Source organism: Oncorhynchus mykiss, chromosome 17 (genome assembly GCF_013265735.2).
Source record: "Oncorhynchus mykiss isolate Arlee chromosome 17, USDA_OmykA_1.1, whole genome shotgun sequence".
NCBI lineage: Eukaryota > Metazoa > Chordata > Actinopteri > Salmoniformes > Salmonidae > Oncorhynchus > Oncorhynchus mykiss.
The window spans coordinates 22,507,125-22,532,522 of NC_048581.1; the positions used below are offsets into that span (position 1 = coordinate 22,507,125).

Consider the following 25,398-nt stretch of genomic DNA (forward strand, 5'->3'; position numbering starts at 1 on the left):
CATCGATTAAGTATGTACTTTTGAAAATGTTGGGTGCCTATTCAAATATGAACAGAATCTTGTCTTTTGGGTTTCCCTACTGAACAAATTAAACTAGTTATATTCACACAAAGTATGACAACAAATAACATACGTTTTAAATACTTGCATTATTTATTTACCTTTTCCAGCCACAATTCAATAAGCAATAAGGCACGAGGGGGTGTGGTATATGGCCAATATACCACGGCTAAGGTCTGTTCTTAAGCACCACGCAAAGCGGAGTTGGCCATATACCACAAACCCTTGACATGCCTTATTGCTATTATAAACTGTTTACCAAAGTAATTAGAGCAGTAAAAAGACATGGTTTGTCTAACCCGTGGTATACAGTCTGATATACCACGGCTGTCAGCCAATCAGCATTCAGGGCTTGAACCACCCAGTTTATAACAATGAATAACACAGATTTTGGAATTATAAAACTTTTGCCAAAATGACATCTTACTAGTTGATTCAAATGTAACAGTTCACTCATAAACAAAGGTTTGCAATGGATAAAACAACACTTCCCCTTTATGGAACACAGGCAGTAGACACAGAGTACAGTAAAAAAGTATTAGTTCAGTTTGGTATGTAGCAGAAGTTGGGACAGTAGATCTCAAATACATTTTGAAATATTAAATCACATGTAGCATGTCATGGTCATTAAAAGTTAATAACTTAAGAGTTAATGGAAATAGTAAACAAGAGATTAAGGAATATAAATTTACACAAATTAATACAGTATACCTTTAAAATATAAACAAGAAAGGTCACATTTAAAGTGCAAGAAGAATGTTTAGTATTTATAGGTGTTGGAGTGGAACAATATGAGATCAGCTTTGATTTGTTGTATTACTTAGAAGGGCAATTCAAAGCTTTATAGTGGTTATTGTCATATTAAGAGTCCTTCTTGGAAGGAAAAAGGTAATAGTCAGCAGAATTATCATCATGACATCACATATAGTAATGCTTATGGTAGGCTACATATAGTAAACAACAAACAGGACAAGATATTATCCACAAAAGGCAGTAAATAGCTATTTTGCCAGCCTTGAGTTCAAACTATTGGTCCAATATTGTAAAACTGTGCTTGTTAAACGTTTGAACATTCACAGATCTCAACATGCGTTGGATCAAAACCAAAAGAGCCTTGATAGGCAAAGCTAATCCCCCAGTTGCATAGTGTTCCTCAAATCTAGTGTCTGCCAGTGGTAGGGCTGGTTTCCTAGACACAGATCGAGCCTGGTCTTGGACTAAAAAGCTATTTTAATGGAGATTCTCCATTGAGCATGCATTTTAGTCCAGGTCTAGACTTAATATATGTCTGGTAAGCCAGCACCTATAGTGTATGCCAGTAATAGTGTTTAGACAGCCAGTTACAAGTAATATCAAGAGCCCTGAGTTTTTTAGTCAGCTAAAACTCAAGGGCCTAATCCTAGCAATTCAGACATGAGTAGCAGAGTCCGGGGGTGGCTGGACCAGGAAGATCCCAGAGTTGGAACGGTAGCTGGGGCTGACTCTGTCTGAGGAGTGGGACTGGAATCCCGAACCTGTAGATCTAATAGCACAGGTCCTCTGGGCCTGACACAGCTTCTGGATCAGGAAACGCTTGTCTCGCCCATCCTGGCCGAACAGGGAGAAGAGGGTTAGTGCCTAAATTAACCCTATAACAATGTTATGCCAGATAACTAGGACCTAGATTTTTTCTGGTCAGGAAAATAATCCTGTCCCTACAGCTAAGTCCTATGAAGCTACTGTACAGTATAGAGTTGTGCAGCCATGTAGACTGGTTACTGTAGCTACTCACCATGACTAGCTGCTCCCTCAGTTGGTTGATCACTCGCTTGTGCGCTCCAGCTAGAGCAATGACATAAAACATGGCCAGGCTGAGGGAGGAAAGAGACAACGGTTAACAAAGCAGAATTTTGATAGCCCTTTGTGACGTGTTGATGAAAAGAAGGTTTTATAAATATATTTTATTGATTGATTGGCTGAAACCGCAATCTATCGGCCTGGATATCAAATGACAATGAACCGTAGACAGGAGTGATATCATTGGCCGAAACCCGTACCATGTGATGACAAAGAGGGAGACGGCGAAGGCCTCAGAGGAGATGGCCAGGAGGAACGTGCGTGCCCCTGCAGGCAGCTGGGACACCGTCCGGGGGAGCACCTCCCAGGATGTGGTGTAGTTAACGAAGGGACCACAGGCCTGGGAACAGCTGATCCTGACAAGGGAGAAATGGAAGGGTTAGTTTATGTACCCAACAACTGATCTAGGAGCAGATTGATACTATTTTCACACTATGGTGCCAAGCCAAACTGTACTGTCAAATCAAATATTTCCTTTCCAGCCCAGTTTCAGCAACAGTAGAGCAGTACAGCTAAGCTAAGCTCAGTTAGGCTCATCAGTGTGAAAAGGGTATGAGATTGGTGCATGGTGAGTTTCAGTGCAACTAGCCATATTGATGGTTATCTATGGAAATAAAGATGCATGCATGGTAGGCTAACTGCAGCCATGTACTCACTGTGCGATGCCAATGGTGACAGGTACACAGGCCAGTGCCAGGCCAATCAGCAGCACAGCCAGGAAGAAGAAGTTGGAGCTGGAGGCTCGGAACGGACGGGTGGCCGGGCGGCAGTTATTCACCAGGGTCACCTGCAGGGTAGACAATACATACATTCCTCAACCTATTTGTGGGTGAGAATTCCCTTTCAGTCATTTCAGGCAACATAATGCACACAGGTATGGGATATTCCTTTTCTCTATCAATTGGGTGAAGGAATTAGGATAAGGAAATATCCTGACCTACACTTACCTATGAGGTACAGTATCGCTCAACTCAATCAGTTACCTAGAGTATGTAACCCGAGGTTTAGACCCAGCTAAAACCATATGCTACAACCAAAAACACAGTCATTCATATCAAATCTAATGTTATTTGTCACATACACATGGTTAGCAGATGTTAATGGGAGTGTAGCGAAATGTCTGTGCTTCTAGTTCCGACCATCCAGTAATATCTAACAAGTAATCTAACCTAACAATTTCACACCAACTACTAAGTGTAAAGGAATGAATAAGAATATGTACACAAAAATATATATAGTGTGATTGCGTCGTCTGTGGACCTATTGGGGCGGTAAGCAAATTGGAGTGGGTCTAGGGTGTCAGGTAGGGTGGAGGTGATATGGTCCGTGACTAGTCTCTCAAAGCACTTCATGATGACGGAAGTGAGTGCTACGGGAAGGTAGTCATTTAGCTCAGTTACCTTAGCTTTCTTGGGAACATGAACAATGGTGGCTCTCTTGAAGCATGTGGGAACAGCAGACTGGGATAAGGATTGATTGAATATGTCCGTAAACACACCAGCCAGCTGGTCTGCGCATGCTCTGAGGACGCGGCTGGGGATGCCGTCTGGGCCTGCAGCCTTGCGAGGGTTAACCTGTTTAAATGTTTTACTCACGTTGGCTGCAGTGAAGGAGAGCCTGCAGGTTTTAGTAGCGGGCTGTGTCAGTGGCACTGTATTGTCCTCAAAGCGGGCAAAGAAGTTGTTTAGTTTGTCTGGGAGCAAGACATCGTGGTCCGCGACGGGGCTGGTTTTTCGTTTGTAGTCTGTGATTGACTGTAGACCCTGCCACATACCTCTCATGTCTGAGCCGTTGAATTGCAACTCTACTTCGCCTCTATACTGACGCTTAGCTTGTTTGATTGCCTTGCGGAAGGAATAGCTACACTGTTTGTATTCGGTCATGTTTCCGGTCACCTTGCCCTGATTAAAAGCAGTGGTTTGAGCTTTCATTTTTGTGCAAATGCTGCCATCAATACACGGTTTCTGGTTGGGGAATGTTTTAATATACGCTGTGGGTACAACATCACCGATGCACTTGCTAATAAACTCGCTCACTGAATCAGCATATTCATCAATGTTGTTGTTCGACGCTATGCGGAACATATCTCAGTCCACGTAATCGAAGCAATCTTGAAGGGTGGAATCCGATTGGTCGGACCAGCGTTGAACAGACCTGAGCACGGCTGCTTCCTGTTTTAGTTTATGTACCTTCCTGATGCCTTTACTGTACTGTATTACATAGAACTACAATTATGGCCATCGGCCCACCTATACCAGTACATTGATACTGTCTAATATTTCTATGGTATGTTACCTTTTTGATGTAGAAGATGATGAAGTACTTGATGGTGCAGATGGCGGGCAGCAGGGGGCAGTAGAACGTCCCGATCCAGCAGATGGTTTGGCCATACACAATCCCCAGGACGTTCTGGGGGATGGCAAACTCCTGCTGGCCCCACCACTTGGCCAGGCCGCAGTCACAGTAGTCCACTATGAGTCTGGGGGGAGGGGGGAGGGGGGAGAGGGAGAGAACTGTCAGAAGAGGAGATGAGAGAAGAGGAGAGAAGAGAAAAGATGACTTACTTCCTAGGGAACTCCACAAAGACAGTGACGGCACAGATGATGATGAAATCAAAGATCATGAGTTTGTACATCTCCTGGCCCACGCGAGACTCCCAACACTATAGGCAGAGGTAGAATTGTATGAGATCATAGTAACGTCCAATATCAATATGTACAGTACCAGTCAAAAGTTTGGACACACCTACTCATTCCAGGGATTTTCAATATTTTTACTATATTGTAGAATAATAGTGAAGACATCAAAACTATGAAATAATACATATGGAATCATGTAGTAACCAAAAAAGTGTTAAACAAATCAAAATATATTTTAGATTTGAGTTTCTTCAAAGTAGCCAGCCACCCTTTGCCTTGATGACAGGTTTGCACACTCTTGGCACTCTCAACCAGCTGGATGAATAGATTTTTGCATTCCAGGTGACTACCTCCAGCTTCATGAGGTAGTCACCTGGAATGCATTTCAATTAACAGGTGTGCCTTCTTAAAAGTTAATTTGTGGAATTTCTTTCCTTCTTAATGCATTTGAGCCAATCAGTTGTGTTGTGACAAGATAGGGGTGGTATACAGAAGAAAGCCCTATTTGATAAAAGACCAAGTACATATTATGGCAAGAACAGCTCAAATAAGCAAAGAGAAATGACAGTACATCATTACTTTAAGACATGAAGGTCAGTCAATACGGAACATTTCAAGAACTTTGAGCGTTTCTTCAAGTGCAGTCGCAAAAACCATCAAGCGCTATGATGAAACTGACTCGCATGAGGACTGCCACAGGAAAAGAAGACCCAGAGTTACCTCTGCTGCATATGATACGTTCATTAGAGTTACCAGCATCAGAAATTGCAGCCCTAATAAATGTTTCACAGAGTTCAAGTAACAGACACCTCCAGGCTGTGTAAGGGCTATTTGACCAAGAAGGAGAGTGATGGAGTGCTGCATCAGATGACCTGGCCTCCACAATCACCCGACCTCAACCCAATTGAGATGGTTTGGGATGAGTTGGACCGCAGCGTGAAGGAAAAGCAGCCAACAAGTGCTCAGCATATGTGGGAACTCCTTCAAGACTGTTGGAAAAGCATTCCAGGTGAAGCTGATTGAGATAATGCCAAAAAAGTGCAAAGCTGTCATCAAGGCAAAGGGTTGCTACTTTAAATAATATAAAATCTAAAACGTATTTAACACTTTTTTGGTTACTACATGATTCCATATGTGTTATTTCATAGTTTTGATGTCTTCACTATTATTCTACAATGTAGAAAATAGTACAAATAAAGAAACCTGACTGGTATTGTATATCTACGGTAACCTTTGACCTCCACTCACCGGGTAGAGGATGTGGTTGTACCCGCAGACACAGTTGCCTTCCTGGCAAGAGGTGATCTGACCCCAGAGGGAGACGAGAAGCACACAGATACTGGTCAGGCGCATGAACACACACCTGTGGAAAGATTATGACATTACAAAGAAATTACGTTGGTGTTAAAATGCAAAAATCTATTCATCAATACCAGGGTGCTACATCAGTATGCAAACTGGAATCGGTGTGAAACATCAAGAGCATCATTCATTCATTTTGACAGAAGAAAGTGCTTGGTTGCCAGGGTTGGGGTAAATTTCATATCAATTCAGGAAGTAAACTGAAAAATGTAATGACTGAATAGAAATAAAACAACCCCAGCCCTGTTGTTTACCTCATGAGAGTGAAGCGGATCTCAAAGGCGGGGGAGTAGTCTTACAACTGGATGATGAGGGAGAAGATGAGGGGGGTGATGAAGTTGGCCAGGGTGATGACGATGGAAGGCAGATACTCATAGATCAGGTCCAGGATGAAGTTCACCTGTTATGACAACGCATGTTTGAAGTAAAACAGAAAAGACACATGCCATTAGGTATACAGTACTGAGGAAGAGAGCATTCATTTCAATAGAACAGCCATTGTGCTCATCCCTCAACCTTTGAAATTGTTGAACGTGTCAGTGTCGTTCTTTGTGTTTTTTTGTAAAATCGATAAACGTAAAAAAAAAAAACACAACCATCGTGCTCCCGAGTGGCCAGTGGTCTAAGGCACTGCATCTCAGTGCTACAAGGTGTCACTACAGACCCTAGTTCGATCCTGGGCTGTATCACAACCGGCCGTGATTGGGAGTCCCATAGGACAGCGCACAATTGGCCCAGCGTCGTCTGGGTTATGCCGTCATTGTAAATAAGAATTTGCTCTTAACTGACTTGCGTAGATAAATAAAATAAAAAAATAGTGCTAAACCAGGGGTGTCAAACTATTTTTCCCCGTGGGCCGCATTCGGTCTCGTCAACGCTCCCTGACTGTCTAGTTTTCATTTCGATTACTTTTAGGATGCTGGAGGGAAGACACTATAAATGTAAGTCCATTATCAATTCTACAGTTTAGATTTGGTTTTAGTCATTTCAATGGCGATTAATATCATTTTTTTCCTCGGGGGGGAAAACTATTATAATAAAATGATATATTTCAGTTTTTACTCAGACCACCCGTGTGCCGCATGTTTGACACACCTGTGCTAAACTTAGACATATGTATCAGATCTAAAATAAGCATGTCTATTGACCAGCTACCTACAGAGTCCATAAGGAGAGGCTGAGGACATCAGGGACAGCAAGGTGTGCTGAGGAGACTCCAGACCCATCTCTGACCGACTATCCTCCCTGGCTGTAACCAAGATGCTCCTCCTCCATTCACGCTTCAACTGCCTTCATGTTGATCATTGATTTACATTTGTTTTCTTGTATGTGCTGCTGCAATTCAGCTTTAAGCTTCCATAGTACACATCAAATTAAACTAAACTGAACTAACATTGCTGTTTAAAGGTGTATCACCCTGGTTCGAATCCAGGCTGTATCACATCTGGCTGTAATTGGGAGTCCCATAGGGCGGCGCACAATTGGCCCAGCGTCGTCCAGGTTTGGCCGGGGTAGGCCGTCATTGTAAATAAAAATATGTTCTTAACTGACTTGCCTAGTTACCTTAGTCATCTGTGCTTTCTGGGAGAAGTTGGTGGCTATGTAGATGGAGTAAAAACAGGCAGCCAGTACAGCGATCACAAACAGATTCAGGATCAGTCGGATCACGTAGATCCTACACTTCTCCTTCCGTGTCCTGTCTGCCATCTTCTGCTTGATGCGCTCCTCTTCCAAATCAGTCTGTTGACATAGAAAGGACAGAGGAATTAATATAGGATCTCCATTATATGCAGTTATAAGCACTTATACTGTATATATTAATAAACAAATAAACACAGCTTCTTCTGAAAGGAGTTGTTGAAAAGCGAGTGGTAAACAGAAGTGAACCAATACAGTTCTGTTACATTGTATGGCTCTAACTGGAATGTGTGAACTGAGGAATTCAATTCACTTTGACAATAGTGTTGAATCACATTTCTCCCTGTTGTTTTGAGTCAACCTATACTATCGACTGACTACTGACACCTCACCTTCAGTTCATAAAGAAGACTGCTCCTCTTGAGCCTGGCTGCGCTGTCGTTGACGATACAGAAGTCCCAGCCGGCAAAGATCTTGTTGCAGAAGCTCTGGAAGCGATCCTCGTCCTGCACCAGTTTACGCTTGAAGCCAGTCGCAGACCTTTGAGGAACGACGAGAAATGCATATTTGGAAATGGCTAAAAAACGTAAGTATTTCTATAACAGTATATGACTTGCATGACCATGAAAAACAATTGGACAGGGTGTGCATGTTTGAGAAGATGCCTTTTGAGGACCGGTTTATCCAAAAGACTAGTATAATTGACAAGACAAATACAGTAAGATAGGGCACTTTTTACCTTTTGACTATCCATATGAGACTGAGGAAGAGGTAGGCTATGGTGACCAGCAGGTAGGCCAGAGGCAGGTTGTAGGTGAACTTAGGGAAGTGAATGGTCTCTACCTTGTAGTAACCATAGAAGAGGTAGGTCTGCTCCAGAAAGCCCTTTAAGATGTGAAACAAACAAGGGAGTCATTCTTAGTCCCAAAACATCATCTACAGTGCTATGCAGGCGTACAATGAGTGACTGAATTAAATGAATAAGAGGGCGTGGTATATGAGGAGGGTAGTCCGTACCGCCCCTGAGAGGAGGTCTGTGATGTGCTGGTGGAAAACCACCAGGCCACGGCGAGAGGTGCTGGGGTAGTTACTGCACTCAAAGCCTGTGGTTCACAACAGAAGCAACAATATAATATTGGTAAGACATCTATCTAGAAGTCCATTAACAATGAATTTAAAATATATACAGTGCCTTGCGAAAGTATTCGGCCCCCTTGAACTTTGTGACCTTTTGCCACATTTCAGGCTTCAAACATAAAGATATAAAACTGCATTTTTTTGTGAAGAATCAACAACAAGTGGGACACAATCATGAAGTGGAACGACATTTATTGGATATTTCAAACTTTTTTAACAAATCAAAAACTGAAAAATTGGGCGTGCAAAATTATTCAGCCCCCTTAAGTTAATACTTTGTAGCGCCACCTTTTGCTGCGATTACAGCTGTAAGTCGCTTGGGGTATGTCTCTATCAGTTTTGCACATCGAGAGACTGACATTTTTTCCCATTCCTCCTTGCAAAACAGCTCGAGCTCAGTGAGGTTGGATGGAGAGCATTTGTGAACAGCAGTTTTCAGTTCTTTCCACAGATTCTCGATTGGATTCAGGTCTGGACTTTGACTTGGCCATTCTAACACCTGGATATGTTTATTTTTGAACCATTCCATTGTAGATTTTGCTTTATGTTTTGGATCATTGTCTTGTTGGAAGACAAATCTCCGTCCCAGTCTCAGGTCTTTTGCAGACTCCATCAGGTTTTCTTCCAGAATGGTCCTGTATTTGGCTCCATCCATCTTCCCATCAATTTTAACCATCTTCCCTGTCCCTGCTGAAGAAAAGCAGGCCCAAACCATGATGCTGCCACCACCATGTTTGACAGTGGGGATGGTGTGTCAGGGTGATGAGCTGTGTTGCTTTTACGCCAAACATAACATTTTGCATTGTTGCCAAAAAGTTCAATTTTGGTTTCATCTGACCAGAGCACCTTCTTCCACATGTTTGGTGTGTCTCCCAGGTGGCTTGTGGCAAACTTTAAACAACACTTTTTATGGATATCTTTAAGAAATGGCTTTCTTCTTGCCACTCTTCCATAAAGGCCGGATTTGTGCAATATACGACTGATTGTTGTCCTATGGACAGAGTCTCCCACCTCAGCTGTAGATCTCTGCAGTTCATCCAGAGTGATCATGGGCCTCTTGGCTGCATCTCTGATCAGTCTTCTCCTTGTATGAGCTGAAAGTTTAGAGGGACGGCCAGGTCTTGGTAGATTTGCAGTGGTCTGATACTCCTTCCATTTCAATATTATCGCTTGCACAGTGCTCCTTAGGATGTTTAAAGCTTGGGAAATCTTTTTGTATCCAAATCCGGCTTTAAACTTCTTCACAACAGTATCTCGGACCTGCCTGGTGTGTTCCTTGTTCTTCATGATGCTCTCTGCGCTTTTAACGGACCTCTGAGACTATCACAGTGCAGGTGCATTTATACGGAGACTTGATTACACACAGGTGGATTGTATTTATCATCATTAGTCATTTAGGTCAACATTGGATCATTCAGAGATCCTCACTGAACTTCTGGAGAGAGTTTGCTGCACTGAAGGTAAAGGGGCTGAATAATTTTGCACGCCCAATTTTTCAGTTTTTGATTTGTTAAAAAAGTTTGAAATATCCAATAAATGTCTTTCCACTTCATGATTGTGTCCCACTTGTTGTTGATGCTTCACAAAAAAATACAGTTTTATATCTTTATGTTTGAAGCCTGAAATGTGGCAAAAGGTCGCAAAGTTCAAGGGGGCCGAATACTTTCGCAAGGCACTGTATATCATAGATGAGATTAACAATACAACATTCATAATCTAATGTAAAGATGACTGATGCTCTTGATGTCACAGAACAGCTACATGCCCCATATTTCTCCTCTCTAACTGAACCTTCATGACAACATGGTTGAATGTGGTGTTAATCTCTTACTGACCTACAGTTTACATAAATACTATAGAATTAATGTACAGCAGTGCAGGCTGCTGAGGGGAGGACGGCTCATAATAATAGCTGGAACTGAGCGAATGGAATAGCACCAAACAATGGAAACCATGTATTTGATACCATTACACACATTCTGCTCAAGCCATTGCCACAAGCCTGTCCTCCCCAATTAAAGTGCCACCAACCTCCTGTGATGTACATGTCACTGCCAAAATAAAGGAAACACTTCAGCAAATGAGGGATGCAAAGTCTATTGAAAGCAGGTACTTCCACACAGGTGTGGTTCCTGAGTTAATTCAGTAATTAACATCCCATCGTGCTTAGAGTCATGTATAAAAATGCTTATTATTTTTGCTACCATGGCTAGAAGTGACTGACAGACGGGTCTCAAAGGAGCATAGGCGCGGTTTAAAGGGTCTGTGTGTTTCCTTTATCTTGACAGTTACATGTATAATATGGTCTACTTTACCCTATAACACGTAAAGGCCTGTGTTACCATCTACGTGGTTGAAGGTGGTGTTCCCTGAGGCATGGGGGCCGGTGATGATGGGCAGCATGACGAAGCCGAACATGAGCAGGAACATGACGAAGTTGAGCAGCACCAGGAAACGCAGGAAGGAGAAGTAGGACAGGATCCCTGTGCCAAACATCCCTGTGATGGGACACAGAGAAGGGAAAGGATGAGTGATTTAGATACCATCCCGGATCTTAAAGAGATCAACATCAACGCACTCATATCTTTCAATGCTTCCAACAGAAGACACACAAGTGAGCAAGAGAACTTTTAATTGCCCAATTTTCATCAGCGATATTACATCATCTCTGTGGAAACTCTGCCTTTGTCCCTCACGAATCCAATTTTGAGCTTTGTTTGTGTAACTAAGCCTTTGACATAAATCATGTATTGATGTCAATAGAAGTAAATTGGAGTAACAGGTTGTTTTGTCACTGGCAACCACTCTCTTACCCTCAATGACATGGATGTCTCCCCTCCAGAGCTCCAGGTTGCTGAGCATCTCAAACCCATCCTCCGTTAGCCTCCTCAGGGTCCGTCTGGTGCCTTGTCTCCACTGGCTCCAACTGCTCAGATCCTTGGCCTGCTCCAAACGCTGGTCCCTGTCAGATGATCAGTCAATATATTAAGCAATCAATCAGTCAGTCAATGTTAACATACTAAGCTTTTTTCAAGAATACTATCACACCAGAATCCACCAAGAGAGCTTCGACAAAGAGACCCAATGAACCATGAACATAACCATATCTAGCCCCAATCGTTATGCTCATGAAATTGTAGCCTACTTGTAGTGAATGGTGTGCTCTGTTATTGGCCTAAGGCCTAAGAATTGCCATATCTCTAGGAGAGATTCAGAGAGCATTTCTTCACTAATCCAGTAATGTCTCAAATTGATACAAGAAAATTAAACACTGCCTGCAGAGCAATAACTATGCACTGCTGACCCCTACAGTGAGTGAAGGCAATGAAGGCAGATAACCAATTACTTCCAACACAGTAAGAATCAGTGAAAAACATAAAAATCTCTGTTGTCCTGTAACTTATACAGTTACATAGTATAAATGTTATTACACAGTGCAACCCTTTTCATATTATCATTACAATATAACATTTTACAGCAGTATAACACTGCATGAAGACATATTAGAGATCTGACTTGTCTCTGCGTTTCTCCGCCATAGGTTTGGGCAGTTCCCTGACTGGTCTCTGTAGGGTCTGAGTCCTGTGTTTCTCCTCATGCTGCCTGGCCAATGTGGTCTGTCCCCATTTCCCACTGCTGGAGGAGCCCAGCCTGGTCCGTGAGCTGCCACGGCGCTTGGTACTACCCGAGGCGGAGGGCTTTCTGCGGTACAGCAGAGACTGGTAGCTGGGGAGCTGGTCCAGTAGTGGGTTACGTGGTGCTCCCAGACGGTCATTGTGGAACACTGTCAGAGAGAAATACAGTAAAAAATAAAATACAATGTTTTGGGGAAGAGGCTGGGGGTTAAAGTTCATAAAGTGAAAGTAAAATGTGGGGTTTAAAGAGCAGTACTTGAATGCAATACACTTTATTGATATCATACTGTTGAACTCACAAAACTATTTGGCTGTGAATGCACAAGAAGTGGTGTAGCCATACAGTCATTGCAACAGACAGCTACATTTGAAAAAACTACAACAACCACACCTCAATAATTACATCTATCAAAACATATTTTATTTTACCTTTATTTAACTAGACAAGTCAGTTAAGAACAAATTCTTATTTTCAATGGCGGCCTAGTGGGTTAACTGCCTGTTCAGGGGCTTAAATCTTCATCAACCAAGTTACTGTTCCTATTTAATGTCATACAACTCAAAGAGTAAGGGAAGTTTTCTTTCAATAACAACGACAATTGGCTCAGTTTCAGCTAAAAGTTAGATAGCTACCGTTAGCTAGCTAACGTTGGCTGGGTAGCTTTTTAGCATTAGGAAAGTTTACTAACATTTACTAACTTACTTGCTGAGAAGGTCCATATGAAATTGAGTTTGCTTAGTTACCTGAGTCTCTCTCCATTTTCAGTTGTCCTCGTGCACTTTTAATATCAAAGAAAGTTTAATTAACAACTTTGTTAGCTAACTAGCGTAGCTAGCTGACGTTGGCTGTCAGTCAGCAGAAGGAAAACAAAGCCGCATTCCCTTTCCAGAATCCTTAAGCGACGCAACTCTGGAGGCTAGATGTATAAATACTAGATCGGCATAGCATGCTTTCCCACAATTATACACAACAATCGTGCTTATTTAATTTTGGATATGACTGGAGTTTAAACAAAATTAAATACTGACAAACGACCCGACCAACAATTTGACGTTTATTTGTATAGCTAGTTAGCTAGCTTTTATATTTATATAACAACATTTGTCGCGCTCTACTGTCCTCAAATGCCACCACCATAAACATTTTAAATGATGGAGCATCAAAAATTATTAACGCTTAAAATGGGGTTATATGATTTGAATATTAAATAATAAAAATGTCCAACTAACAATTGAATCGTTTATTATGCTGTTATTCACAGAATTCAACATTTTGTTTGACATTGTGTTTTAAATAGAGAGTCGGGAAGACGAAAGTGAATCATTATGGCTCTTCATTGCAATTCCCTATCCTATTGCACATTCGTAATAACACAGTGGAGCCCTTGGCCGTCCCATATCTTATAATGACAATTAATTTTCACGTCCTATGGGAATCATTTGGAAATACTTGTCATTATGCCAACCATAGCAGCCTATTAGATTTGCATACGGCATTTAGAACCACCGGACTTTTACCTTTATTTCAAGTGCACAGTTCCGGGTAGTCTGACAGACACACAGTGATAAAGTTCAACAAAGGTAGATCTCTCAGAGATGCACTCTAGCTACCACAGTTGGCACTTCAAACCTGGATTATAAGGAAAAGGGGAGGCATCCTCGGACTGCAAAACCTGTTCAAGCAGCCAGCAGATTTCCCTGAATAAGCAGCACGTTAACCAGGTAATTACACACTGTGGATTTATTATTTTAAACAATTGTTTGATACAATAGTTTTAAATTGTTACTGTATCTAACAGCAATGTATACTATTATTATTTGGAACATGGTTATATTTGTCATGTTGTGTCTTGTCTCTGTCCTTTCCCTTCACCCTGTCTCCCTCTGCTGGTCGTATTAGGTTACCTTTCTCCCCCGCTTTCCCCCAGCTGTTCCTTGTCTCCTCTAACTACCCATTCACCCCGTTTCCCACCTGTTCCCTTTTTCCCTCTGATTAGGTCCCTATATCTCTCTCTGTTTCTGTTCCTGTCCTTGTCGGATTTTTGTTTGTGTTTCATGCCTGAGCCAGACTATCGTCATGTTTGCTGTAACCTTGTCCTGTCCTGTCGGAATCTGCCGGTCTATCTGAGCCTACCTATGTTTTGTTATTAAAGAAGCTCTGTTTAAGTTAGTTCGCTTTTGGGTCCTCATTCACTCACCATAACAGAAGAATCCGACCAAGAATGGACCCAGCGACTTCGGATCCTCTCCACTCAGCCGTCGGGATCCAGGGAGCGATGCTAGGCAGACACGAGCAGGAAGTGTCTGCTGCTCGACATGCCGTTGAGACCCTGGCCACCCAAGTCTCCAACCTCACAGAACAGGTTCACCATCTCCGCCTCGATCCACCGGCCACTTCCAGGGCTTTCGAATCTCCGGAGCCCAGAATCAATAACCCGCCGTGTTACTCTGGGGAGCCCACTGAATGCCGCTCGTTCCTCACCCAGTGTGATATTGTGTTTTCTCTCCAGCCCAACACTTACTCCAGGAGCACTGCTCGTGTCGCCTACGTCATATCTCTCCTTATTGGACGGGCTCGTGAGTGGGGCACGGCAATCTGGGAGGCAAGGGCTGAGTGTACTAACCAGTATCAGGACTTTAAGGAGGAGATGATACGGGTTTTTGATCGATCTGTTTTTGGGGAGGAGGCTTCCAGGGCCCTGTCTTCCCTATGTCAAGGCAATCGATCCATAACAGACTACTCTATTGAGTTTCGCACTCTTGCTGCCTCCAGTGGCTGGAACGAGCCGGCTTTGCTCGCTCGTTTTCTGGAGGGTCTCCGCGCAGAGGTAAAGGATGAGATTCTCTCCCGGGAGGTCCCTTCCAGCGTGGATTCCCTGATTGAACTCGCTATTCGCATTGAGCGACGGGTTGATCTGCGTCACCGAGCTCGTGGAAAGGAGCTCGCGTTCTCCGTTGCCCCCCTCTCCGCATCACTACCATCTTCCTCTGCCGGCTCGGGAGCTGAGCCTATGCAGCTGGGAGGTATCCGCATCTCGACTAAGGAGAGGGAACGGAGAATCACCAACCTCCTCTGTCTCTATTGCGGTTCTGCTGGTCATTTTGTCACTTCATGTCCAGTAAAAGCCAGAGCTCATCAGTAAGCGGAGGGCTACTGGTGAGCGCTACTACTCCTGTCTCTCCTTCAAGATCCTGCACTACCTTGTCGGTCCATCTACGCTGGACCGGTTCGTCAGCTTCCTGCAGTGCCTTAATAGACTCTGGGGCGGAGGGCTGTTTTATGGACGAGACCTGGGCTCGGGAACATGACATTCCTCTCAGACAGTTAAGGGAGTCCACGGCCTTGTTCGCCCTGGATGGTAGTCCTCTCCCCAGGATTCAGCGTGAGACGCTACCTTTAACCCTCACTGTTTCTGGTAATCATAGCGAAACCATTTCTTTTTTGATTTTTCGTTCACCTTTTACACCTGTTGTTTTGGGCCATCCCTGGCTAGTTTGTCATAATCCTTCCATTAATTGGTCTAGTAATTCTATCCTCTCCTGGAACGTCTCTTGTCATGTGAAATGTTTAATGTCTGCTATCCCTCCTGTTTCCTCTGTCTCTTCTTCACAGGAGGAGCCTGGTGATTTGACAGGGGTGCCGGAGGAATATCACGATCTGCGCACGGTGTTCAGTCGGTCCAGGGCCACCTCTCTTCCTCCACACCGGTCGTATGATTGTAGTATTGATCTCCTTCCGGGAACCACTCCCCCCCGGGGTAGACTATACTCTCTGTCGGCTCCCGAACGTAAGGCTCTCGAGGATTATTTGTCTGTAGCTCTTGACGCCGGTACCATAGTCCCCTCCTCCTCTCCCGCCGGAGCGGGGTTTTTTTTTGTCAAGAAGAAGGACGGGTCTCTGCGCCCCTGCATAGATTATCGAGGGCTGAATGACATAACAGTTAAGAATCGTTATCCGCTTCCTCTTATGTCTTCAGCCTTCGAGATCCTGCAGGGAGCCAGGTTTTTCACTAAGTTGGACCTTCGTAACGCTTACCATCTCGTGCGCATCAGGGAGGGGGACGAGTGGAAGACGGCGTTTAACACTCCGTTAGGGCACTTTGAATACCGGGTTCTTCCTTTCGGCCTCGCTAACGCTCCAGCTGTCTTTCAGGCATTAGTCAATGATGTCCTGAGAGACATGCTGAACATCTTTGTTTTCGTTTACCTTGACGATATCCTGATTTTTTCACCGTCACTCCAGATTCATGTTCAGCACGTTCGACGTGTCCTCCAGCGCCTTTTAGAGAATTGTCTTTTTGTGAAGGCTGAGAAGTGCACTTTTCATGCCTCCTCCGTCACATTTCTCGGTTCTGTTATTTCCGCTGAAGGCATTAAGATGGATCCCGCTAAAGTCCAAGCTGTCATTGATTGGCCCGTCCCTAAGTCACGCGTCGAGCTGCAGCGCTTTCTCGGCTTCGCGAACTTCTATCGTCGTTTCATCCGTAATTTCGGTCAGGTGGCCGCTCCTCTCACAGCCCTTACTTCTGTCAAGACGTGCTTTAAGTGGTCCGTTTCCGCCCAGGGAGCTTTTGATCTCCTCAAGAATCGTTTTACATCCGCACCTATCCTTGTTACACCTGACGTCTCTAGACAGTTCGTTGTCGAGGTTGACGCGTCAGAGGTGGGCGTGGGAGCCATTCTTTCTCAGCGCTCCCTCTCTGACGACAAGGTCCACCCATGCGCGTATTTTTCTCATCGCCTGTCGCCGTCGGAACGTAACTATGATGTGGGTAACCGCGAACTGCTCGCCATCCGGTTAGCCCTAGGCGAATGGCGACAGTGGTTGGAGGGGGCGACCGTTCCTTTTGTCGTTTGGACTGACCATAGGAACCTTGAGTACATCCGTTCTGCCAAACGACTTAATGCGCGTCAGGCGCGTTGGGCGCTGTTTTTCGCTCGTTTCGAGTTCGTGATTTCTTATCGTCCGGGCTCTAAGAACACCAAGCCTGATGCTTTGTCTCGTCTCTTCAGTTCTTCAGTAGCCTCCACTGACCCCGAGGGGATTCTCCCTGAGGGGCGTGTTGTCGGGTTGACTGTCTGGGGAATTGAGAGGCAGGTAAAACAAGCGCTCACTCACACTCCGTCGCCGCGCGCTTGTCCTAGGAACCTTCTTTTCGTTCCCGTTCCTACTCGTCTGGCCGTTCTTCAGTGGGCTCACTCTGCCAAGTTAGCCGGCCACCCTGGCGTTCGGGGTACGCTTGCTTCCATTCGCCAGCGTTTTTGGTGGCCCACCCGGGAGCATGACACGCGTCGTTTCGTGGCTGCTTGTTCGGTCTGCGCGCAGACTAAGTCCGGTAACTCTCCTCCTGCCGGCCGTCTCAGGCCGCTTCCTATTCCCTCTCGACCGTGGTCTCACATCGCCTTAGATTTTGTCACCGGACTGCCTTCGTCAGCGGGGAAGACTGTTATTCTTACGGTTGTCGATAGGTTCTCTAAGGCGGCCCATTTCATTCCCCTTGCTAAGCTTCCTTCTGCTAAAGAGACGGCACAAATCATCATCGAGAATGTTTTCAGAATTCATGGCCTTCCGTCAGACGTCGTTTCGGACAGAGGTCCGCAATTCACGTCTCAATTTTGGAGGGAGTTTTGCCGTTTGATTGGGGCTTCCGTCAGTCTCTCTTCCGGCTTTCACCCCCAGTCTAACTGTCAAGCAGAACGGGCCAATCAGACTATTGGTCGCATCTTACGCAGTCTTTCTTTTCGCAACCCTGCGTCTTGGTCAGAACAGCTCCCCTGGGCAGAATACGCCCACAACTCGCTTCCTTCGTCTGCGACCGGGCTATCTCCTTTTCAGAGTAGCCTCGGGTACCAGCCTCCGCTGTTCTCATCTCAGTTCGCCGAGTCCAGCGTCCCCTCCGCTCAGGCTTTTGTCCAACGTTGCGAGCGCACCTGGAAGAGGGTCAGGTCTGCACTTTGCCGTTATAGGACGCAGACTGTGAGGGCTGCTAATAAGCGTAGAACTAAGAGTCCTAGATATTGTCGCGGTCAGAGAGTTTGGCTCTCCACTCAGAACCTTCCCCTTAAGACGGCTTCTCGCAAGTTGACCCCGCGGTTCATTGGTCCGTTCCGTATTTCTCGGGTCATTAATCCTGTCGCAGTTCGACTTCTTCTTCCGCGATACCTTCGTCGCGTCCACCCGGTCTTCCACGTCTCCTGCATTAAGCCCGTTCTTCGCGCCCCCGCTCGTCTTCCCCCCCCCCCCCCCCCCCCCCATCCTTGTCGAGGGCGCACCCATCTACAGGGTCCGCAGGATTTTGGACATGCGTCCTCGGGGCCGTGGTCACCAGTACCTTGTCGATTGGGAGGGGTACGGTCCTGAGGAGAGGAGTTGGGTTCCCTCTCGGGACGTGCTGGACCGTGCGCTGATCGAGGATTTCCTCCGTTGCCGCCAGGTTTCCTCCTCGAGTGCGCCAGGAGGCGCTCGGTGAGTGGGGGGGTACTGTCATGTTGTGTCTTGTCTCTGTCCTTTCCCTTCACCCTGTCTCCCTCTGCTGGTCGTATTAGGTTACCTTTCTCCCCCGCTTTCCCCCAGCTGTTCCTTGTCTCCTCTAACTACCCATTCACCCCGTTTCCCACCTGTTCCCTTTTTCCCTCTGATTAGGTCCCTATATCTCTCTCTGTTTCTGTTCCTGTCCTTGTCGGATTTTTGTTTGTGTTTCATGCCTGAGCCAGACTATCGTCATGTTTGCTGTAACCTTGTCCTGTCCTGTCGGAATCTGCCGGTCTATCTGAGCCTACCTATGTTTTGTTATTAAAGAAGCTCTGTTTAAGTTAGTTCGCTTTTGGGTCCTCATTCACTCACCATAACAATATTTCTCTTAATTTGACAACACAAAGATTCACTGTCACATATAACTTCTGTGTTTTTCCCACAATAAACTACCATGTCAACATATTTGTTAGTCAGATCTCTTTCCAGACTTTGTTGCTCGGGAATTTGTTATTTCTACTTTGCCTACTTTACTGCCATAGGGCAGCACTGAGGCACAGACCATGGCAAAACAGAAACCATATCCCTGTGTTAATAAATAATGATATACACAGGGATAGGACAGGGGAGTTAAATAACTTACTGAAGACAGCCATTCAATCCAAAACATGTGATGTGTATTAGATAGCACAGCTTTATTTGTGAAAGGAAGATGGGAATAGCATCGAGGTATGGTCTCAGAAGTCTTGTATTTGCCCCTTCTTTATACCCAAGGGGGTCTTGTTGCTAGTGGCACGTTTGTCTCGTTTCCAGTTCTCATTTTATGTAATGGCAAGCTCATTCTCACTAATTGTTTTACTGAGAATACAGTAGGAGGACCTTTCAGACCTCCAGGGGACGAAAGAAGAGAGGGACAGACAGAAATCACCGCCGGGTTAACCACTATAGAGGAAGATCAAGCCAAGGATCCATATGTCACACTACAATAACACTGGAGGATATAACAACCCTGCCTATCATGACAGTGACACCCTGGAGATAGATAGGAGGTATATGTGTCAAATTGTACGATTGTGTTGTTTGGATGTTTGTTATAATTCTGCTTTAACTGGGTACATGGGTAGAGGGCCTGAATGAATAGAGGGCCTGAATGAGTAGAGGGCCTGAATGAGTAGAGGGCCTGAATGGGTAGAGGGCCTGAATGGGTAGAGGGCCTGAATGGGTAGAGGGCCTGAATGGGTAGAGGGCCTGAATGGGTAGAGGGCCTGAATGGGTAGAGGGCCTGAGTGAAATGTTGACGGACAGAGAGAGACTCTGTCCGTCAAGACTCACTTTATAGCGCCTCAGAAAAAAAACATTATTGTCTAGGACAGATGTCATATGTCTATAATAATATTGTAGCATGATTCTTAGAACACCATCAGCAGCGTTATGAGTAATGATTAAGGTGTTGGACTGACTGATGCAGGGTTTAAACAACAACACACCAGTAATGTTATCTGCTCTGTCCTTCTCTCGAAAGTCCTTCTAGGAAATCCCAATCCCATCACAGTAACCCCCATGGTAACCCCTACCCCAGGGATGATGGAGCCGGGGGTGAGAGGGGCAGGTCTGATCTTCAGCAGCTCCCAGGAGGGGTCCAATCCAGCTACAACGATGCCCAGGAGAGAGTGCCCTGGGGCGGGTGGCAGGAGGGGAGCTGGAGGGGCAGAGACAGCATTCCCATGGGTCTCCTTCCTCCCCGGTCGGAGAGCCCACGATGGCAGCAGCATGACCTCAGTAAGTCGATGTTTGATTTAATTGATTAATTAGACAATAGAAACAAGTAATGTACTGCCACACACCGATGTAATGGCAGTACACACGTTTTCTGATGGGAGATTGTATTGTAAACAGATCAGAGAAATATGATCTCTTGTGCTGTAGTAAGGTTAGTCTCTCCTCCAAGATTTGGTTCCGGGTTCTGAGAGAATAGTATGGCCATGATTTTGTTGGAATGGCAGCCTGGTCGCATAGACTAGACGTAACATAGTAAATATATATCCGTGACACTCAAATTAGTATAATATGTTACGTTTGGTATGCTTACATAAGTCCAGTATAAAGGAAGTTTGAGGTTGTTTCGGAGCCAACATCTTGTGATACAACTTCCTCCACGTTCATGCTTTATCATAATTCATATGTGCTCCACTTTAAAAAAAAGTATAAATAGCTTTTGTAGCCTATAGCTTTCCTGGGATTTCACCAGAAGAGGAATCGCCTATTGCAGAGAGGCTTGTTATAGCCTGTTACGCACCGGAACAGCTGGAAAAGAGAGGCTAGCGATGTGTAGCTGAAGTAAGAAGCTAAATATTAGCTAGATATTGGGCCATGCATTAGCTAACTATTAGAGCTATAGAGCATTAGCTAACTAATTAGAGCTAAATATTTACCTGTCAAAGTCCGTTACAAGTTTATGAAATGGCAAATCAGCAGTACGTTCCTCCATGTTGTGCACTGTGATTCACGGGCACGCAAAGTTCCATTATTCATTAGGCATAGAGGACTACGTTTTTAGACAAAATGATTATCACACCTGGGCAACAACAACAGTACAAGGAGGAATGTATTATTGTTATGAAGTGAGTACACAATTATTGTCCATAGGCTGTAAACTGCAGTCATGTAGGCTCATTTGAATAACCGCTCAAACGTCCTGTTTTGTTTCATTCCGAAGTAACCGCTACAGCCTATAGGCCTGATTATGCAACCATTTGGATCAGTTCAGGTCTATTCTCGACAGTTTAGAAGCACAAGAAATGTACATTAGCAGGCCACTCATATGGTGTATTTTGTCAGGATGTAGCTCGGTGTTAAGATAGGCCTACTATAGGAAAATATGGGCTTCTCCTTTCCAACTCCCCGCTCTTAATTCTGTAGCCTATTTTACATTCAGCAAGCAAGTGCACGCGTGCATCTAATAGGCGGTTAGTAGGAAGGTCAAAATAAGGGTCCAAAAAGCTTTTGTGCTCTTGTCTTTTCCTGGGACTCCTCAAGATTTAAGAGGAATAGCTGTGTCAGTGGAGAAGCCAGGTGCGTAATTGCACAACAGAACAAAGACAGACAGGCTCGAGATAGACCTATAGCCTAAGTAGAAGTGGATGCATATTAGACTTGCTAGGCAGAAACTGGCTACAAAAGATCAAGTTGAACTGGGGAGAAATCTTCAGTCTCAGAAATGACAAACCAGTGAGTCAGGCTACACTCACTAACATGCTGGAGACGCACAAATAACTTTTCAAAGATGGCTACGGTGAAATACAAGACTTCACAGCAAAAGTCAGAGTGCAAGAAGGAACCAAGCCTATCTTTCACAAACCACGTCCGGTTCCCTATGCTCTTAAGGAAGCAGTAGAGAAGGAACTGGAACGCCTACAGAATAATAACATAATCACGAAAGTAGCGAGGAGCGACTGGGCCGCTCCGATTGTTGTAGTCCCAAAGAAAGACAAGACCGTCAGAATGTGCGGTGACTACAAGGTCACAGTAAATCGCTGCATACTACCAGAGGAATATCCACTATCAAACGCTGAAGATCTGTTTGCCACTCTAGCTGGTGGGAAGGTTTTCAGTAAGCTGGACCTGGCATTCGCTTATCAGCAACTGAAGCTGGATCCGGAGTCAGAACAGTATCTGACCATCAATACACACAAAGGGCTATTCAGATTCAACCGCTTGGCCTATGGAATCTTGACAGCTCCAGCGATATTCCAACACACAATGGATCAGATCTTGGACGGTATAGACCATGTTGTGTGCTTCATGGACGACATCCTCGTGTCAGCAACAACCATTGGAGAGCACCTTGTAGTGCTGGACAAAGTGATGTCAAGACTGGAGAAATATGGAGTGAGAATGAAACACAGCAAGTGTGAGTTCCTCCAGGACTCAGTGGAGTATCTCGGATACAAGATTGATGCACAAGGCCTGCACCCAACCAACAGCAAGGTGGAAGCAATCGTAAACGCACCAGCACCCACAAATATCTCAGAGCTGAGGTAATTTTTGGGGCTCCTGAACTATTACGGAAAGTTTGTAGCAAACTTGTCCACATTGTTGCATCCGCTTCACCAACTGCTGCAGGCCGATACAAAGTGGAATTGGTCCCCACAATGGGAAGAAGCAATCAAGACTTGCAAACAGCGTCTGCTAAAGAGCAAGTGGCTTGCCCACTACAACACAGAGATGAAGCTGAGACTCGCGTGTGATGCATCTCCATATGGAGTAGGAGCCGTCATCTCACATGTTCTACCGTCAGGTGAAGAACACCCTATTGCATTTGCATCACGGACTCTGTCACCAAGTGAGAAAAATGATGCTCAAATTGAGAAGGAAGCCCTGAGCATAATATTCGGAGTGAAGAAGTTTCACAAATACCTCTACGGAAGGAAGTTCCAACTGCTGACAGATCACAAGCCTCTGTTGGCCATCCTTGGACCAAAATCAGCTATACCAACCCTTGCTGCACTTCGAATGCAACGTTGGGCTCTGATATTGTTAGCCCACGACTACGAGATTGAGTACAGACGATCCAGTGATCACGCAAATGCCGATGCACTATCAAGACTACCATGCAATAGTGACTCCGACAGTGAAGATGATAGAGCAGTCTTCCAGATCTCTCTCATTGATGAATTTCCCATATCTGCTTCTGACATAGCAGAGGAAACAAGGAAAGACCCAGTGCTTTCCAAAGTCTTGGACTTAACATTAGGCATTTGGCCAACCTTCGTAAATGACGATAACCTTCGTCCATTCATCGACAAGAAAGGCCAGTTGTCCACTGATCAAGGGTGTGTTCTGTGGGGATCAAGGGTGGTGGTACCTCACAAATTCCAGAGGAGACTGCTATCTGACCTGCACGAGGGACATCCAGGGATCACTCGAATGAAAGCACTCGCTCGCAGTTATCTGTGGTGGCCTGGACTGGATCAGAACATTCAACAGCATGTAGGCCACTGCTCACCTTGTGAAGCTGTTCGCAACAAGCCTGCTGCTGCACCTCTTCATCCATGGTCCTGGGCTGCTACACCTTGGGAACGCATCCATGTGGATTACGCCGAAATTGACAAGCAACATTTCCTTGTTGTCGTTGATGTCCATTCCAAGTGGATGGAAGTGTTCCCTACTCAACTGACCACAGCTGAGAAGACCATCAATCTTCTCAGACACCTGTTTGCATCCTTTGGACTAGTCAATGAGCTTGTATCGGACAATGGCCCTCCGTTCACGTCAAACGATTTTGAAATGTTTCTCAAGAACAATGGAGTAAGGCACATCCTGTCACCACCTTACCATCCGGCATCAAACAGAGCAGCGTAGAGAGCCGTGCAAACCTTTAAGAAGGCCTGGACTAGACTCGAGGTTCAGTCTGTGCCCACCCACCAAAGGCTTCCGCGGTTCCTGTTTACTTACCGTAACACCCCACACACAGTAACGGAATGTACACCAGCTGAACTGTTTCTGAAACGCCAACCACGTACCCGCCTGACATTGTTGAAACCAGACTTGTCAAGCACTGTGGCAAAGCACCAGCTACAGTAGAAGAAAGCTCATGACAGACACTCAAAGACTGTCAGAGAATTCAAAGAGGAAGAGAGGGTGATGGTACGTGATTTCAGACACCCCAAGCGCCTGTGGAACTCAGGTGTGATCTTGCAACGCAGAGGACCTTGGTCATCGCCAGGTCAACGTTCTTGTAGATCATCTGCTACGGTCCAACGCTCCAGCAGAGACATGCCGGAGGAACAAGAACAATAACGACCCCCAGGACTATTCTCCTGACTGTGGACGTACGGGAGAGACAGAGCCTGACCTTCCACCCGAACCTGGCCCACCACAGGAAGCCCAGGAGGAGCGGAGATATCCTATTCGACAGCGAAGGGCACCTCAAAAGCTTGACCTGTGAGTTGAGCTGGTTAAGGAGGTAACGGACAGTAAAACAAACATTTTAATATGTCCTAGATAAAAGGAAAGAAAAAGGACATTACCTGGGTTAGTTATTAGGACACAAACTCCATCTTCGGGGCAGAATAATCCCCTGGATTTGTGCTGGGCTCTGAAAAGTCTGCTTCAACCCAGTAGTTGAAAAATGTTTAGGAATGCATTGTTCAGATATTGCATTAGTAGTTACCTAACATATTTACCTTGTTCTCTGGGAGTTAAACACTATGGGGGAGGAGTGTAGTATCTGGGATCTACATCTGTTTATATTAGTTACTGTGCTGTTACTAAGCAGTAATGCATTACGGCAGTGTTACATTACTACACCTAATAGGAAATGCACATGCGCACTGGGGTGCCGGGAACTGTAGAGCACGAGGGGTTTGGACTGAACGAAAACTAACTGTACTCCAGTCTCCTGCCTGGTCATTTCTCCACAACACAAATATTACTCTTAATAGCCTATTCAGGGAATTAATCAGGCTTGCTTTTACTAATTGCTGAAAGTAAAACAGGCCTACAGCACAGAAAATCAATTTCGGGTAAAATTGAAGAGAGAAAGTGTGTTGGTGTGATTGATCACGTTTGGCCTGTTATGATTATAACATTGTTGCACTGGTGCATAGCAAATAGTTGT

General features: G+C 45.0%; 2 protein-coding genes across 3 annotated transcripts in view; one reads left to right on the forward strand and one right to left on the reverse strand.

Moving 5' to 3' along the window:
- Positions 1-130: 130 nt before the first annotated feature.
- Positions 131-13,215, reverse strand: LOC110493489 (transmembrane channel-like protein 7). Its single transcript, XM_021567790.2, is given in 16 exon segments — positions 131-1,647; positions 1,832-1,910; positions 2,097-2,252; positions 2,553-2,683; positions 4,192-4,375; positions 4,461-4,558; positions 5,784-5,898; positions 6,152-6,297; positions 7,461-7,637; positions 7,928-8,075; positions 8,275-8,420; positions 8,553-8,638; positions 11,015-11,170; positions 11,486-11,634; positions 12,189-12,456; positions 13,052-13,215. Coding segments are annotated over 16 exon segments (2,235 nt in total). The 5' UTR covers positions 13,068-13,215; the 3' UTR covers positions 131-1,467.
- Positions 13,216-13,775: 560 nt separating this feature from the next.
- Positions 13,776-25,398, forward strand: part of LOC110493487 (transmembrane channel-like protein 5) — a 34,452-nt gene continuing 22,829 nt past the window's right edge. The window contains exons 1-3 of one of the 2 annotated variants that reach the window (XM_021567789.2): positions 13,776-14,029; positions 19,643-19,828; positions 20,302-20,558. In XM_021567789.2, coding sequence (XP_021423464.2) covers positions 19,752-19,828; positions 20,302-20,558 — 334 coding nt within the window. In that variant the 5' untranslated portion in view covers positions 13,776-14,029; positions 19,643-19,751. The remainder of the gene's footprint in view (positions 14,030-19,642; positions 19,829-20,301; positions 20,559-25,398) is intronic. The other variant, XM_021567788.2, reaches the window with a different exon arrangement.